The sequence below is a fragment of the Haemaphysalis longicornis genome, unplaced genomic scaffold (genome assembly GCF_048455015.1).
Source record: "Haemaphysalis longicornis isolate Haplotype H1 unplaced genomic scaffold, Haemaphysalis longicornis Haplotype H1 scaffold_2, whole genome shotgun sequence".
NCBI classification, from domain to species: domain Eukaryota; kingdom Metazoa; phylum Arthropoda; class Arachnida; order Ixodida; family Ixodidae; genus Haemaphysalis; species Haemaphysalis longicornis.
The window spans coordinates 89,129,718-89,148,745 of record NW_027526295.1 but is presented as its reverse complement, the minus strand read 5'-3'; the positions used below and the strand labels follow the sequence as shown (position 1 = coordinate 89,148,745).

General features: G+C 45.8%; 1 protein-coding gene across 1 annotated transcript in view; it reads left to right on the top strand.

The window, feature by feature from the left end:
- The window catches only part of LOC144167240 (cytochrome P450 3A24-like), a 53,889-nt gene that overhangs the window by 26,495 nt on the left and 8,366 nt on the right, over positions 1-19,028 (top strand). Inside the window, exons 8-12 of the mRNA XM_077696579.1 lie at positions 1,949-2,012; positions 2,597-2,666; positions 4,184-4,292; positions 4,365-4,453; positions 18,126-18,266. Of these exons, the coding sequence (XP_077552705.1) occupies positions 1,949-2,012; positions 2,597-2,666; positions 4,184-4,292; positions 4,365-4,453; positions 18,126-18,266 (473 nt within the window). The remainder of the gene's footprint in view (positions 1-1,948; positions 2,013-2,596; positions 2,667-4,183; positions 4,293-4,364; positions 4,454-18,125; positions 18,267-19,028) is intronic.

The following is a 19,028-nucleotide window of genomic DNA, read 5'->3' as shown; positions in this document are numbered from 1 at the left end:
CACGCAGGAGTGGTTTCTTTTACATCAGTGAGGTAAACCTGTGGTAAACAAGAAAAAGACCGTCAACTGTTACAGTGTCTAAAGCTACGTTGTTAAGGAAGCATGAATGCAGAGCGTTACAAGTTCTCGTTACTCGCATAAATTTACATTTGCAAGTTGTTTAGTTGCCTTGACCAATTCGTAAACCCGACAGAAATTGTATTAAGGTCCGCTTGGATGGCGGCGACTTCATCATTTCACGTTATTTCACGAAAAAGAACGCAATCGTGGGAAAACAAATGTATGTTTGCGGAAGAAGATATTTCAGGAGGTAGTTCGTTCATATAGATAAGAAAAAGCAGAAAACCAAGTACGGAACCTTGTGGCATCCCAGAACGAACAGGATTTTGCGAGTACCAAGTGTTAGCTGACACGCACTGGAAACGATTGTTCAGAAATATTTCGAACCAAGTAACACGCTTAGGGTCAAGATATAGTTGGTGACGTTAAGATAACAATAACTTATGGGAGGCTTTATCAAACGCTATCGAAAAATCAAGAAATATGCAGTCAGCGATTGAAGAACGGTCATAGATGATGCTGAGTTTGTGGGACGGTACCAGTTGGGTTTTAAAGAATAAGCGTACTGCGCATAAACGTACAGCGCATATATTCACAGAATAAACTTACTGCGCATACGTAGACTTTTGCAACAAAGGAGAATATACGCCTTACGTTTTCTCATACATTCCATGCTCTTGGGGTAGTTTGGCGGGTAGTACTATTAATAAGAAAATCTCACAGGCGCACTACCCTTTTCAGAAACGTGTCTAAAGTAAAGACACTAATTTAGTTTGTTTTAGGGGTCTAATGCGCTGAAGCTACGCTTGGGCTATGGGCACGCCATAGTAGAGGGCTCCGGGTTAACTTCGACCACCTAGAGATCATAACGGGCACCGAAATTTAAACACGTGGTCGCCTTTTCTTTTTGTCTCAATCTTAAAAGCCCCCACCGAAGTCGGTATTGAATCCACGAGCTTCCGCTCAGCAGCACAACGGCTTAGCCACTGATCCATCAAGACGTGTGCCATAGACACCTGCTAAGTCTTCCAGAGTAAGGACGGCTTCCAAATGAAACGACATGTTTAACCCTAAAAGCCAGGCCGGTTGCATATGTCCGACTGGTTTAATGAATAGGCACAAAATGTGTGCTTCTGTTCGTTGCAAGCCGTTCACCCATTCGTGTGTAACTTTGAACCGTCACACGTTCAATGGCACATAGCAATCGTCCTCAAGCGTTGTAATGAAATACTGTGAAATGAACGCGTTTTTCTGCTGAAGCATCAGTTATTCTGTAGGTCCACAATTCCGCGTTTCTGGAAGACAAAATGGTCAACGAATGGTACACAAAATCTCAGATATATAAAAAGCACGTGAACGAATGCTTGAAATTGCGCCACATTTCTCACGCAAACTCCCATAAAAAAGTGCAAACTTTGGTGTGCTTAGCTCCCAGTGGGATTTCAACCAGCGGCCTCCGAAATGCGATACAAGAACGCAACGCCAGCATCCCCACGCCTCCATAATTGCTCCTGACTAACGGTGAACATAGTAAGTAGGATGCGTCCTTAGAATTAGAAATGTGTGTATAGACGTGTACCGCGGCCAACAAGAGTAATTTTGTTGGGATAATTGAAGAAATAGCAATCAAGTGACTAATAAGGCAGGTTTTTCTGACTGTAATTGCGCTTAGATTGGTGACAGGCCTGGGAAAATTGGTTCCACTTGAGCAAATCTCTATCGTGTTTATCGTGGGATAAGTGAGACGGGAGAGGAGGAGATCGATAGGTTGGCGGGGGAGAGAGAAGGAGCATTTACATGGAAGGGGCGCCAGAAGACTGCAATTTTGACAACATATGCAGCAAAGTGAGCAAAATACGCGTACAATTTCTCTCGTTTTATTCTCCAGACGGGCAAGAGGTGCGACCTCCTACAATTCCTCTTAGACAAAGAAAACGCCAGTCACTCTGACCGTGAGCAGACTATTTTGCATTCGCACTTTCACTTCTTTCCCAGTAGTCAATTCAATACATGCGAAACAATAAGCTGTTTTCAAAAAAACATTGACTTTTCTACATGTTCTTGTATAGATCAGAAGATCTGGATGCCTGTATCGCTTATAAGCTATTGACAATAATGGCGGCCTTAGGCTCACGTAAATGCTGGCATATTTGACCCTCGCACTCTTTCAAATATTAAAATAAAGATTTCAGCCGAAAGTAAATTTTCGGTGGAACGAAAAATCACGCCACCATGAAAAAAATCGTAGGGAACCGCCGGCGGAACATTTATTAATTTCTACCCGGGACGTGCGGTGCAAATATTGAGTACACTTCCTGTCTCCCTTTAAAACCCAATGTTCAGCCTGCCTTCTGCAAAGATCACCCTGCTCTTTAAACGTCCATGTTAAATGTGCGACCCGCTTCTGTATTGCTATGAAAGCCTTCGAGAGCATTAGTAACTACTCCAGCGGATATATATTTCTGCTGCAACTCTAGGCATTTGGATTCATGTGCCTCCAAAAATGAGTGTAAAATGTAACGACATTCTTCTTCAGAACACCAAGGGGATCAGCGACTTTCCCACAGAGAAGTGCTTATCAACGCCTGCGTGTACTTGTTCGCTGGGTGAGATGGCTAACAGAGTTATTTGCAAACGTAATCACATACACATCTTTTAAATTGTTAGGTACACAGTGCAATTATTGCAATACGCAAAACAAAGCATGGCTGAATGTAGTGAATGAGTTTCTGTGTACTTCATGTATTGTTCTAAGTAACACTTGTTAACCTCAGTGTTGAGCGATAGCTGTTTGTATCAATTCGGTGTAAAATGAACATTTTCATACTAACAGGCCTCAGTCAAAAAACCAGTGTCTAGAAAAGGCGTCCTTTTAGCGTATTCATTACACGTTTGTTCCGGACTCCACATCTATTGCTATGGAATGTATACCGTTGATTATTGATTGATTATGGGCTTTAACTCGACTACGCTACACAGGCTTTGAGGCGGGCCGTAGTGGAGCCCCCCGGATTAAGTTTGACCACCTGGGGATCTTTACGTGCGCAAAAATGTTGAGCACAAGGGCGTTTTCGCCTTTCGCCTCCATCAGAAAGGCGGCCGCCGCGGCCCGGTGGAATGTCTCCTGTGAAATTAAGTTAACAACCACCCAAAACTAATATTCACTGTTAGTAGACATTCAGTTGAAGTTAACTTTCAGTGGTTAATCTTAGCGTTCCTTAAGTGAACTCTAACATTCATTCCAAGCTAGCCACTGAGCCACCTTTAAGTGAAAGAGAGAGAGAGAGAGAGAGAGAGAGAGAGAGAGAGAGAGAGAGAGAGAGAGAGAGAGAGAGAGACAGAGAGACAGAGAAAAACATTTATTCGAGCTTTCTAAAGTGGGAGTGGTTCCCTCTTCTGGGAATCCATCAGGTGAGCAGAGAGCCATGGCTCTGGATGCCAGATGGTCGCTGGTCGCCCGGTCCTCCCACAGCTAAGGGGTTGGAAGAGGGGATTGTAGAGGTGGAAGTTTGGGATTGCACCCTCACTGTATTATAATATAAGCTAGAGTTCCCGGTTGTGAACAAAACTGGCATTCAGCACAGTATTCAGTTGTAAACATATGATGCAGGCGAACTGGGTCCGGAAGGCTATGGATTTGTAGTCTGAATGTTAAGGCATTGTGCTGCTGAGCCAACGACGCGGGTTCGATCTAGACTGCGGTGGCTGCTTTTCAGGTGGACGCAAAAGGCAAAAATGCGCGTGTGTCAAGATTTTGGCGCACGCTAAAGAAACCCAGGTGGTCAAAATTAATCCGGAGCCCTCAACTACTGCGCGCCTTGCAGCCCGGATGTAGCTTCGATGCGTTGAACCCCATAATCAACCAAACCACTTCCGTGACTACATTTTCTATACACCTTCAAACTGTTTTTGCTACATGTATAAGCAATTCATCCCAAAGGAAACCTTTCGAGGAATTTTCGTGGTTATCATCAAAGTGGAGGTTTAAGAAAGTAACAACATTTTGGTCTTTAGGGCACTCAGCTTGATAACCTATAGCGCGCCGCCATTGCGTAACCGAAGAAGGATATATTTTTTCTCAGATTAGTCACAAATCAAAGTTGCTCAATCGTATTGCCTGCAGGTTGGATGGCACGGCCCATGCGATTGCAGCAGCTCTCTATTTACTGGCAATGCACCCAGATATCCAGGAGAGACTGAGAGAGCATCTTCGTGCCACCACCCGAACAAAGGTGAGATGAAAATACTTCCCATACCGCAGAATCTATGCTTTCTTTATATTCATTCTTGCCTTTTTTTTTCAGGGGAAGCTCACCTACGAGGCCGCAGGACAACTAAAGTATCTAGAGATGGTTTTAAAAGAATCAATGCGGGTCTATTATCAAAATGTTAGGTGAGAGTAATTTTTGACCCTATCTTAATAAAAGTAATGAATTAATCAATATCATGAACTTTTCTGGGGCTTACGGCCGGCACAAGCAGTTGATATTATTTTCTGGTTAATAAAAATAATAAATCGGTTATGCGTGGCCAGCTACTACGCAATTGAAGAGCTACAGAGTATAGTTGTTCATGACTGAGGAGCATGGTAGTGGTAATTATCGTTTACATGACGGTAGTTTTGTACAAAGAAGGCACTTGTCACCAGGGTGTCGAACCGGAACCGGAACCGAACCGAAAACCGGAACTGAACCCGAATTTTCACCCGGAACCGGAACTGAACCGGAACCGTATTTTTTCCGCCATTTTGGAACTGAACCCGAACCGGAACGAATCGAAGGAACCGTTCCGAACCGGTTCCGGGGCTTCAAAACTGTAATTTCTAGTTTTCGATTATGGTGCCCCACCTTGTGTTCGAAGATATTTTTACCGCTCGCCCGACAGCACCACAAAATATTTTGCATAGTCTGCAGTATCACAATAACCCACCAGGTTCTCTGCTTATTATTACCATCATTTAATGTAAAGTTGACCGTATATGCTATCAGTTTGCTTTAGATACTGCTTATCTCCCTCAGTTTGCTTTTTCATTCAAAGTTAAGCTAGAACGTATATTCCGAAGCAGCACATCATGGATTTTTCCTCATGATTTCTATCGGCATGGTGTTTATTATTGTGTAAACTTGTTAATGTGTTGTTAATTTGAGTGCATTCCTGCCCCCTTGTGAAGGCATTCAGGCACATTATCAACAATGAATCCATATCTTCCACTCAATTTAGTATGAATAGGCAGTTATATAAAAACAGCGGTGAGACACAAACACTCCCAGTTCTCCAAGTCATCGGTACCTTTTCTTGTAGAGTGCCGTTGTGTACTTTCTGCTCTCAGAGAGCATGAGAACTGAAACAAAATTGGGGGGGCCTTTTAATTTCCGCTTTCAAAGTAGATGCGACAGAATTTCTGTATTACCTTGAATCTTCCTACCTTAAAGTTAAGGGTAGCATAAAAAAAAGTCGAATAATGCGGATTAGCAGGTAGACTGGAGTGCATTTGCGAGATGAGTGGATGAGCTAATGTTATTTAGTAGGATTAGTGTGTTGATTAATTTGGATTAGAGGAATTAGCGGGTCGGTTAAGGTGGACTAGAGGCTCGTACCAACCACGATACCTTTGGGGTCCTTGGCATTTGTAAATATTGCGGTGGTCTCCTCGACCAATCAGGAAATTTAGTTTCGCAGAAAATAGCCGGAAAGTTATGTGACGACCACCTGAATGCTATAAAATGCTTTTCTTTATGCACGTTTTGCGCTATTACGTTGTTTCTGTTGTAAGAGTGACATCTAGAACTGAAGTTAGTAAATAATTACCTAACGCATATTTTATGCTCATCTAAGGGTTCTCAAAAACAAATATACGGGGTGTTACGACGATAATTATAACATTTAAAAAAAATTCATGAGCGAACCCCTGCTCCGTTCGCGCTGAAACTTTACACAAAGGTCGCATTTTGTGGTATATTTTGTTTGACACCGGGAAAAACGACGACACTTGCCTGCTTATTGTGAAAATAAGTAAAAACGATTTTCGCCTATGGGAAAATCGCGGCAGAGGAAAATGGCGGTCTCAGGGTCCCAAGCTGTGTGGAGTGCCTGAGACAATGAGACACCTAGTGGGCGGCTGCAACAAATCTACCCTAGACCCCACCCCCTTAAAACCTCCACCTTTCTACGGAGCTTTGAGAGAGAACCTTGGCCAGCTCAAGCCTTGAAGATCAGCTGCGCCTGATCGAAAGGGCTGTCGACTCGGCCCGAGCTGAAGGCTTCCTTGAATGAGGACGCCTCTCTGAATGAAACTTTTTCTCGATTTGATTAAAGTTCATTCTCTCCCTCTCTACAAGCGACCATTACCGCATAGCGAGCTCACTATGCTACTATCTTTCCTAGAACCCAATCGCCGCCACGTATGGCTGAAGTGTCATTAGCAAGTTGTAATCGCTGGTCAGTGAGCCCTTATCCTTCCGTCTAACCGGCATGTTAGCAGATGGAAGGTGTGGAGAATGGTATCCCTTTAAACGCCACCTGCAACGGTTTACAGTGGAGGCTGACGCCGACGCGGGACAGTTTTCGACTCCTAGCATTACTAATGATCTCGTGTTAAAGCTAAAACGCCATTGAAACTATGGGTAAGTAAAAAGCGTAACAGACCAACCAATTAATTTTAAATGACATTTTTCCTCGCCGTACGAAAATACGTGCGCGTGCGCCCGTGCATGCGTCGACATCTGATGTTAACAAAATAGACAGCGGGCGTACAGCCTCTCTGCTACCCAGATAAGTTTCCTGCCCCAAAAAGAGGCTTCCCGCTTGCCAGTAAACTACCTGTCTGCCTGTCTGCCTGCCGGCCAGAAGATTCCGGCGAGGTTGCGGGATTTGGAGACGAGGGGCGACCTGGCGGGGGGGGGACGGGCGCGAAGCCGCTCCGCAGAGACGCTCGAGGGTACCAAAAAACGATGGTGGACGGACAGGTCGTCTGCTTAGTGGACGGACGGGGCAATGGACATCCTGCAGGGAGGCTGTCCGGAAGGTTCTGGCGAGGATGCCACACCAAGGAAGATGAGGAGGAGGAGTCGGAGGCACCGGGGCGCTTCCAACTGATCAGGCTACACGCTTGCCTTCCAGAAGACTGAGGCAAAGCTACATCATTTGGAGACGAGGCCCGGCCCGTCACTCGTCGGCGAGGGGAGTGCATCACAAGGCACTACAGCGACGGCTACGTAGAGCCACGTTTTAGAGCGCAGCTTTTAAGCGCCCGCTCCTGTGGTTTCGCCTACTCCCTTAGCGTCGCCCTCGTTGTAACCGAGAGAACGAAAAGGCCACCGAAGTTAGAGTAAGCAGGAAAGCGGAGGAGGAAAGTACGGCGAAAGTGTGAGGGGAAGGGACATGCTCGCCGGTGGCGACCCGCAACGAGATAACGACAGAGTATTGGCCGCGATGCCCACCACTGGAGAGGCCGGCGCTGCGATCGTTTTGACGTCACTCGTAGGATTACCGTTCATATCTTGCTGCGTAGTTGGCTTGCAGCGCGTGACTCTTCGCTTAGGAAGCGCGTTCTAGAAGTATTTTCGTGTTAATTTCCTTCGTTTGAAGTTAATTCTCAGTGCGTCAAGCGCAGTTCGACCTCATGGGGACTTTATAACCGTATCAACTGTGGTAGATTATCCGCAAACACCATGAGCATGGTGGTGTATTACGTATGCGACCGAAGCGTAAGCAGCGGCTTGTTTCCCCGATCAACAATGTGGACTACGACGATCGCCGAGTGAAGTTTCTAGATTTCCCGTGTTTGCAAGAAATGTATAGAACAGGAAATCGTGAAGCGTTAACTGCTCGCAGAAGCACACGCATCCGCCGTGCCTGCTCGCACGGACGACGGTGCGGCTCGAACCGACGCAGGTCGCGGCAGCAACAACTTGTCGCCGCTTTTTAAAATCACACAAGTCGTGGAAAAGAAGTTCCAGATTGGTGAAAGTGGGTGTTAGTGTGATGAAAAATGCTGATAGGTAGTGTCATCAGCTGTGGTTTTCAAAGCGATGCTCAAATACCTGCCGCGATTTGCGCCGACCGGCCGTGGAGGTCGGTCCCGGTAGCGCCGGCCCGTTCACGCACGGTGCGGCGAGCGGCCGAAGGATGGCTATGCTTACGCGCAAAAATCGGCCGAGGCCGTGCAGGTATCTTGATCGTCGATCGCTTCAACGGAAATCACAACGCTTACAGAGTTCTCAGCACGGTGAAACGTTCTGTTAGGGACTGCCACTCGCAACTCTAACGGGGATGAAATATCTGCTGCGACGCCAAGCCTAAAGTTCCCAACATCCCATTACGTGCATCCGAAGCCGCGGCTGCGAGCTGTTGGAGAAGGCACTCCCGTCGCGCACGCGTGTGTTGCGTTTGGGTTCCTCTAACTTTTTGGGGGCCCCCAACGCTCCGTTCTCCTATTCTAAATCTCCCCATTACCCGAAATCATTAACGACGTGTTTCGCCTCGTCGCAGCCTTGCCTCCTGTGAGAAGTCGTGAGTTTCGAAATTGATGCTTGAGAAAGGCCGGCTCACTGTAAACAAACAAAGCACGCTGCAATTATAAATTAACACACCGAGCACCTAATGAAAACTAAATATAGCCTTGTCCAAACCCGCTCTAAGGGGTTAAAAACTCGCGTTCATACCGTTCATACATTGCGGACAAGTCGCGAAAAGTAAACATCAGCCGTGCAGAGTGCAGGCTACGACAGTGATAGTTAATCAAATCGGGGCATAACTATAAAAACATCGTAGGTGAAATAGGCACTGATTAAACCAAACTGCAGACCATAACAATACTTTTAAGCATGTGCGGCGAAGCAATCTGATCACCGTTCTCGCGTAGTCATTTATTTACCAGGCAATACGAGCAGTTCGCGCGGTGAGATCGTAAGTGAGAGACGCGATTCCGCCGCTGTTACAAGGTGTTTTCTTGCACACACATGTCCCGTCACAAGTATTTCATAATGAATGTACAGCGTACTTTTCTCGGCATCAGTTGCAACGTCCTTGGCGTTAGCTGGCTGCGTATGTAAGAGCTGTGGGTCGCGATGGTAGCAACTACCTAAACGCGGTGGTGTCGCCGGGAACAAGCGAGTCGGTGATTGCTTGCCCGAATTATTTGGTTTACAGACAACTTTTTTGGTAATTTGCATCAAATCCACAAGGAGGGGTGAGACGGTGGCCACAATAAAAAAAACACGCTTCCGCACGGGAAATGTGTTGTAGCAGACGACAACACGATTCGGCGTCCTACAAGTGACGTCACTCGTAGGTGGCGCCACGGTATGTCCTCGCGGCCAATATGCGCAGATCTGCGTTCGCTGATGACTCGATAGGCTTCCTAAGACGCAGCAGCTATGCGTCGTCGCCGAGGAAGCTGTAGTTCTTGCCGCACTCAAATTTCGCATTAGCGAGTATCGTAATTGTCAGCCATTTTTTTGTTTCCTCAAGAAAACTTCAGGATATGAAACTGCGGGTTTCTGAGCCAAGAATAAAGTTAAAATACGTTCTGCAAATGAATGAAACCGTACAAATAAAAATAGACTTCCGCCCATAAAGACTTCTACACATATATGCAGCCTTAAGTGTCCCAGCGAACCCTTTATTTCGTTTCAGTTAGTGTTTTAATCGATGACCTACCATAGAAAACAGTTTGTAGTTGATTGTACAGTTAACAGGACTCTTGAACACTTTCTATAAACGTTTTCAGTCTTTACGTCGCTTCGGGAAGCGCTGAGAAATGTATCGCCATTGCAAGAATGGGGCGGCACTGCGTGATTTGCACGTCGCAGCGGATACGCCTTCGTTTCTGCTTTGATTTTGCGACCTTCTTTTTAAATTGGCTATCAAGGGCGTTCTTTGCTGTAATTTAGGGAAAGCCGGCAAATAGCCGCTACACCCCTGCAATAACGTAATTCCAGCGGCCGAAGAATGCCGAGACTGGGAAGAAGAGATAAATATTTTGAGCAAGTTTGTAAGTTCTCTGATGGGCATAGAGCAGTAATTTTTGGCTGAGGTACTTCGCGACCCCGTAATATAACTAGAGGATGTATTGGTTGTCTACGTTCTGCAAGCATTCAAGATTTAGAAAAAAGTTGACAACAGTGTTTAGGGTCCCTTTAAGTTGGCCAAGGCAAAACATTTCCACAAACAAACCTATATTATGACTTCGTTTTTATATCGACGTCACCGAGAAACGAAAACCGAGCTCACAAAAAATAGCAAAAAAACTTATGCCTTTCTTTCCCGAACCCGTTTGAACCCGTTTGAACCGGTTCGAACCGGTTCGAACCGGAACGGAATGGTGCTCCGGAACCGAACCCGAACCGAACCCGAAAGGCTTGAACCCGAACCCGAACCGAACCAGAAAAAATAACGGTTCGACACCCTGCTTGTCACCATCATATAAACGTTGTTACGGAGAAACAGGCTCATTACCGGTGTGTATACAGGAATCTCTTTAGCGCTGCAATTCGAACGATCGCGATCACCAGTCAGGTTCTGAGAACCACCTTCTCCTTGGTTCGGTTGGGCGTGTGCGTCCTTGCGTGTGTGTGAGTGAGAGAGTAAGTGAGTGAGTTGTGAGCAAACCGCCGGACTTAGCTTGCGAGGCGTGCCGGCAATTGTTTTGCCCGAGGGCAAAGGGAGAACCTTGTTTAAAGCTATTCGCATCCAGTCACCAAAAGTCAAAGGGGTTAGTGAACTCGAAAACGTTCAGGACGAGGCGTAATTTATGTCCGTCTTAGCAATACGCGGACCTTTTAAAAACGGTACTTTCCGAAGGAGGTATGCGGGGCGGGTCTTCTTCCTAGTTTATTAAATAATGCTGAGCGCTCTATGGCATGCGCAGGGCACTTCATGGAAAAATATCCGACGTCGCCAAGTACACCACACATTTAACAGAGGTGGAATATAAGCTCGTAGCCAATCTTCGGTTGGGACTCGTCGGACATGTTGAGCATTCGCCTAATCATCCACAGTTGCCAGTGCATGACCGAGCTTTCATAGTGCAGAGCCGAGCTGCATAGTGAATCACAACGAAATACCGCTCCTCTGTCTCCAGAACACCCAAATGTGCTGGCTAGAAAGTACCTGGTGGGCTGGTGGAGTGCTAGAGTAAAACAACCAGTAGTGAGCCTGTTCCTAAGTAACAATTTGAAAATTAAGTACAAAATAGATTTCGTCACGAATATGTGGCCTTGCACCTGCATTGAGTATACAGCGCTACAATAAAATAAAAAAATGAGACATCTAGACATTTTTAGTTCATCTTAACACGTTTGCAATCATGCTACTAGTTTAAATCTTGTACGACTATTCCTATAGAAGTTTAAAAAAAGCCTTATAGACTTAATAATTGCCATGCCACTCGCATAAAATAAATTAATGGGCCGCAAACTTACAACAAATAAATATATTTCCACGCCTTTTAAAATAATGTTTTTCTGCAAACATTTGTTGATAAAAAGCCCGCATTCCCTACCTTTTTTAAATTTGGAGTTTCATTTTTGGCAGAATGGTGTACATGATGGTGAGGCTAAAGGCGACGTAAATGTCGCCTGACTTGACTTCACGATCCCGATAACACTGGCAGCACAGGCAGCGTTTTGCGCTTGAAAAAGTTTCACATAATAAAAAAGGAAAAAAAAGAAAAAGGAAAGAAAATAAAATGATAATCAGACAGCAAGACGCAGTTATACAATACCCAAAATTTGCACGAGAAATAGCAGGATTACACTAACACATACATTATAGCCCGCAAACAAAAAGGGGTGCATAGTTTCCAATCCGAATAAACACTTAAAAAACAGATCCAAGAGAGCATGAAGGTAGCAAATCAGGTCAATGTAAGTCATGATAAATTCATAAAGTAAAGCTGAATTTGCTTTTAGATGCAGAGCGTCTTATGCTCGGGGGTATGTCCCGCGGCGTCGGCGGTGGTCTGGCGTCGGCACACCACCTGCGCATGCGCCACCATCGTCATCTTCCCATAGGGGAACTGCTGAAGACGAAGATGAAGAAGAAGACAATCTTATGCTCGGGGGTATGTCCCGAGGCCTCGCAGGTGGTCCGGCGTCCGCACACCACCTGCGCATGCACCACCGTCGTCATTTTCCCATAGGGGAACCGCTGAAGACGAAGAAGGAGAAGAAGACAAAGCTGCGAAGAGGAAGGCGTGTACGTTGCTGTCACCCCGTCCGCAGCACTTCTGATGATGATTTTGGCAGGATGCACCTAGGAATTGGCCTAGGGATTGGCCGCATGCTTCGCTTGACTCCGGTAGTGCTTGCCCTTGACTCCGTGATTCTTCAGATGAAGTAGGATGGAAGCAAAAGCCCCGTCAGTTAGTGTTCTGGCGCAATTAAGTGAGAGCATCAGCGCAAACACTAGCAGACCTTTAGATACTGAATTACACCCATCTCCCCGAAGGGAACCATGAGTAGGATATATGAGCATTACGGGGTTCACTACATTTCCACCAAATTTGGCTAACCAACATCACGAAAACGCAAACGGAACCCCCATGACGCTCCGCATCCTACTCATGGTTCCCTTCGGGGAGATGGGTGTAATTTTTTTTACTTAACATAAACACCTACGACAATCAATAAGGCCTATTATGTCGGGATGATAGTGTAAAAGATTTGATATCTGCCAGTCTAGCAATTGGGTACCGTTATTCGTCCTGATCCTATTTTTTCTGCAAAACAGTATGCCGAAAGCTGTAGTGTGGATGAGTGTCGGTGTACTTTAAGAGAAAGGATTCGTGGTCACTTACATAGGTCAGGTATATGATCTCAGATAACTTATTTTGTGAGAAATAAGATAGGCTATCAACAGCCATAGGTAAGTTATTGATAAAACGAAGACCCCGTTTCTGAATAGAAACGAGAAAGTTAAGGTTGGACTTACAAGTAACACCCCAAATCAAACGGCAATATAGCAAACGAGAATTAACAAGGGAAAAATACACTTAGCGCTTTACAGGTGTTCGTAACAAATGACACAGTTTATTTAACAATCCAATAGATTGGGCCGTCTTGTGTTTAACAAAACCTACGTGGTAATTCCAAAGATGATTTTCGTGAAAGAAAACGCCTAAAATTTGTGTATTTGAACTCTTTCGATTGGAAGGGATTGAAAGGTTAGAGGGCAAGGAATTCTCGTAGGCCTATTCTTAGGCGTGAAAATGATATATATTGTGTTCTTAACATTGGGCTGAAATCCATCCTCATCCAGCCAGTGGGAAAGCTGTTGTAACCAGGGGTTTGCAGTAGCGATAGTGTCACCCACAAGAGGTATCCAACTATGTGAAGAAATCTTTTTTTTGCCGGTTTTCTTTACAACAGGATAGCTTAGATAAAAACAGGCAGTAACTGTGCAAACGTATCCTCATTTTGCCAGGGGACATATAATTGTTCGTTCGTTCTGTAATGGCCGCAGGACAGGAGAAACGTGCAACCGCCTTTTCAGGCATAGACTTCAAATTTAGCCGTGAAACAAAACGTGAATTTATTTCCACCCAGTGCAAAATCTGCTAAACAGCGGCGCAGGGGTCCTCTTGTACCCGCTAGAACGTCAACGGGCGGTCGCACGAGAACGGTAGCACCATCGCCTCACGAATTCTACGGTTCGCGTGAAGGAATCGGCGGCTAAACGTCAGTGGCTGGAGGCTCCCTCCCCTAGCGAGAGGGGGAAGCACCCGCCCCAACGAGATCACTGTGCCCTCCATTGGTTGGTCTGAAACCGTTTTGTGCGAGATTGCAAGAAGGTCTGGGAACCTTCACCTACCGCTGCCCACGTAGTAAGAATAAGACGGAAAGGGAAGCGGTGCTTCTTAAAGTGGTTGGATGACGTCACAAGCGCTTGGCATAGGCTAAGCTAACGGCATCTGTCGTGGAAAGAGAAACTGCACAGGCGCCTCGATAGTCATCTTCCTGCGTAACCCTGGAATGAATTGTGGACGCTATCATTTCGTCTATGAGGTGCGGCTAACATTTTCCTCGCCGTCTCAGCTACGAAGCTTTGTAGTCGACGTTTGTTAAATATCACCATCATCTACCCTGAAGAGGAAGAAGATCAGCTCCTCGCAGCGCGAGCACGCGATCTGTTCTGGCAGCCATTAAAGAAAGAATGCAAACGGTTCCCCGGCCTCTCTCGTATTTACAAGTGGTGCCGCGACCAAGATATCTAAATCCGCGCACCGAATGCCAGCAACCTGCCTTGGAGCAGCGGAGAAGACGGCGGCGTCAGAGCAGCTGATCGAGCTGGTCTAGACAACGAGGAAGCTACCGCGGAAATCAAGGGGATCTGACGAGCTGATTGAAACGTAAGAGAGCTTCAGACAACCATCTTACAAGATGAACAAAGAGATTGTAACGAAGAAAAGGCAGGCTTCACGGTCGCAAATAACCCAGCTCATCAACGCAGAATAACAGCAAAAGGAGAAGGAGCCGAAAGAATTTCGCTTTCCTCAACGCAAGCAAAGATCAAGGGGCTAGATGCGTGACTAAAAGAAGGAAACAATCACATGGAGCAATATTTAACGGACAAAGTTCCAGTGACTTTGAGAGAATAATTGAATACGCCATGAAGATATTCGCTATCGTATCAAAGCTTGAGATAAGCATTGCGGAGTCCATCCCAAGCAGCGTAAATGCCCAGACTAACATCTAGACGTTAGCACCGAGCACTTGACGTGGACCTGGTCAAGCTACCGAAGCTGGAGCTTATAAAATTCGAACAGATTTTGTACTCAATACAAATCTTCAGCTCACGAAAGGCCTAACATGACTAAAGCCCAGAAGTTCAACTACTTGACGGGTCATTAACTGGCAAGGCAGCGGCTACAATAAAAGGATTGCAGTTTTCCGCTGAGAACTATGACCCGCAACACAGTTATCAAAGTACATGTTCGGAAGGCATGAAAGATCAGTTGATTTGCACTTGAGCGAACTGCTGAACCTTCCAAAGGTAAAATGAGTGAGGGATACCGAGGAGTGAGAAAGCTATTCCAAGCCGTACAAGTGAAAGTGCTGGCCTTCGAATCACTGAATTTAAAAACCGAGTTCTATGCATCAATGCTCATGCCAGTGCTGAAGAGAAGTATTCCATCAGAGCTGTCAGTGAAGTTTAAGTTGAAGAAGATGGCTCAGAGTAGGCAGGACAGAGAAAGGGAAGAATAAGAGCAAGGCGAGTCAGCAGGAAAAACAATTGCGGACGCCCTAACACGACTGCTTGAATTTCTACGGCATCAAGTAAACTTGAGAGAGGAAACAGAAAAGGAGCAAATAGCGGGGATTCAGAAACAGACAAGAGAAAGTACGAGACATTTTCCAGCAACAGCGAGTTTTTACAGCTCATCGGAAAATGTGTGCATATTTTGGAAATAAAACCACCATGCGACAGAAGATTGTCGGCGCAGCATGCTGATGGAAGAGAAAAGGGTGGCGCTCGCAGCCAGCAGGGCATGCTTCAGGTGTACGCCGCAAAACCACCCGGCATGTGTTTCCAGAGCTAACGTGCGTTGGAAACAATGCAAAGGAAGACACGCGATATCAGTGTGTACGACTAAACAAGAAGTAAAAGCAGAACAACATGCCGCAATGTTTCAATCACAAGAACCGACCACGTGCAGCGTGAATGCTATTGAACGGCAGGAAAAGCAATGCGTGCTCCTACAAACTGCGGCAGCCTGTGTAGAAGGAGACTCATCAGGCAACTAAGCCCGGGTGTTACTTGAAAGCGGCAGCCCAAGATCATTCATTACAGCCGGATTGTCGGAACCAACAGGAGCAAAGGTAATCAAACAAGAACGGTTGATGATTGGCTCGTTCGGCGGTAATCAAACGGGCAATATTATGGACGTGGTACAAGTGACTGTAGGGCATCAAACCGAAAGTCAAGCCCTTGTCATTGATGCGCTGAAAGTGGGCGTGATATCCCGTAACTGCCTGCCATGGCCCACAAAACGAATCAGCGAAAAATTTAAGAAACTACATATGGAGATTGCCGACGAGATGCACAGAACATGAACGCCGAGAAAGATAGGGTTGCTAATTGGCTCTGATTTTTATTGGGAGTTTTTCGCGGGAAAATAAGAATAGGTGACAAACAGCTGCGTAGAATACGCTTGGATGGATGGTTCAAGGACCATTCCACGAAAACAAGCTGAAAGTAACAAAGGGACACGCAGTCGTGATAATTCACGTACAAGCTACTGACAAAGGAATTCAGGACGAATTGCAGAAATTTTGGAGTTGGGAGTCAATCGGCATCGGAATGAAACCCGGTCAACCGAGTACACAACAAAAACAATGGAGCGGTTTCAGTAACAAATAATAATAGACAATGTTTGCTACTCGGTAGGTATTCCATGGAAAGAAAATGTAAACTGGGACCCAAACAAAGAAACTGCAACAAAAAGGCTACCACAGCTAACAAACAGGCTTAAGAAGCGTGTTTCTCTCAGGAGATATGACGAGGCGATATCGGAATATTTCACCTCTCGTGTAGCGGAATTAAGTAGGAAACAGGACAAACGAACTATCTTTCCTACTATATGCCTCACCACGCAGCAATTCGGGAGGATCGAGCAACTACAAAATTTATTTGACGCGTCCGCAACCATGATGTAAAAGAGATCGCTCAACGACAACTCAGAATCAGAACTTCAGCGAAGACATAATGTCCATGCTTAGAAACCTCCGACAAAAAAAACAGCACCAACCGGAGGCTTGGAAAAGACATTTTTGCAGGTAAGCATCAACGAAGAAGGTCAAGACCATTTCGAGTTCTACGGTGAAAACACAACGATTAGGGAAGACTAAAGGAAGAAAATCTAGCGTGACGAATGAGGTGAGTGACATTGCGAACCACATCGCTTACAGTTCTACGGCCGGCTACGATCAAACATCATCTGAAAGAAATAAATTCCGAAGTTTCAGGAACAGTAAAAAGCTACAGAGGGCAAATGTGTCTACAACATTATACTCGGAGCGGCCATAATTGGTGAATCTATCAAATGGTACAACGAGACAAAATTGGCGCTTGAGATTTTGGGAGGATTCTATGAACGCCTTATAAGACGCATTAAAACCTCCATGCGAAAAATCATCGGTAGGCTGACAGTCGCACTAGAAAAGCTACGAACCATAGTGACAGGGGTGGAAGGAGCGTTAAATAATCGACATTTGACGTACGCCTACAGCGAGCCTGGAGAGCCTATGCCAATTACGCCTGCGGACATCATCGCAGGACGATAACATCTCAATAATGAACAGCGGGTCATTCTCGCTGAGATCGAAGAGGCCTGGAGAAGCCGGGATGAGATCACAAGGTGTTGGTGAATAAGATGGCACCCAGAATACCCGAAAGAGGTCGGAGCAACACTACGCACAAAGGCAACGACCGTTAAAACCTTGGAAGAAGGCGACATCGTGCTCCTGGACGGCACCGGACAGCTGAAGGTCTGTGCAATGTGCAGAATCGAGAAGGAGTATCCAGGACATGACGGTGGGACCAGAGTGTGTTTTCTAAGGCGAAGCAACAAGGATCTGATATGGCGTTCACCAAAACACGTCTACCCGCTCGAGGACTGCTTCTAATAAGCGCGCCACAAACCATCCTAGCGCACTTTTAGCGGTCGGGAATCTTTTATATATCACCATCATTTACCCTGAATTGGAAGATCAGCTCCTCGCAGCGCGAGCGTGCGGTCTGTTCTGGCTGCCATTAAAGAAAAAATTCAAACTGTTCTCCGGCCTCTCTCGTGTTTACAACGTTCGCTTTCATTGTGACATCATCAGGTTGTTCGCCCGGGCTTGCCACAGTGAACGTTTTGCCTCCTATATATACATTCTTGCTACGTGCCCCTGCATGACGCACGACCTAGAGCTGACGGAGTAAAGTGCTCGACCTAAACATTTCCGCTGCTTGAAGGAATTGTTACTTCTTGAGTATATGGTTACCGGAAAATATATTGGACAGTGCCAGAACAAGGGCGCTCTTTGTTAACGCATGCATCGCTTTTAACGTTTTTCCAGCTTTGTGACAAGGCGTGCCGTACAGGACTACGAGTACAACGGCATTAGAATTCCCAGAGGCGTGAGCATTTTGGCTGCAACAAGCTGCATGAACCACGATTCCGAAATTTGGAGTGATCCTTCTCTGTTTGATCCAGAGAGGTAAGTACTTCTCAGTCACAATACCACATGGGTTATGAGACTAGCAATAGCAGCAACATCTCCGAAAAGTTGCGTAGTTTATTCGTTTGCAGGTTTGATTGGCTTTACCCTTTGATTTGTTTGTCGGGCCACCACCGGGGTACCGCAAGTTGCATGTAGCTGTGAACGACTCTTCTTGCCATATGATCGTGGGTGACTCTAAGCAAGGGACAAAGCACTTCAAAAAATCACTTTTTACTAAACATGTAACAAAACACATAGCAAAGCACCTGCATTATCGAACGCAACTCAAGCGCAAAGAAATATAATTAACACCGCGGATGCGAAGCATTTTGGAGCAAGGAACATCACAAGCATTATGCACAGATTACAGTAAATTCTGCCTTGTAATCGCGAATACATCGGAAGCGTTTCCAGGCGGAAATTATTATTGCTTGGCAGCTAAGAAAGCAATACTAATGCCGCATCACTTCAACGCACTGTTCTTCCTTCAGCACATTTACATTGGCATATGGAACCGCCTGGAGAAAAGAGGAATTTTTTCCCGGAATAAAAAGCACCCACAGTCCCAGGCGCGGTATCGTCGTCATAAAAAATCAGTAGTGCGTGATTACAGCACCTTGAACCAACTGCAAACGTGTGCACCTCGCTACTCCTCCGACAAGCCTGGCTCGTAAGCAACTTCAAGACCAATAAATGGCATAAGCAGAGTCCGAAAACTGTACTGGCGCAGCCTCTGTTAGAAGTAACATGGCAGAGCGT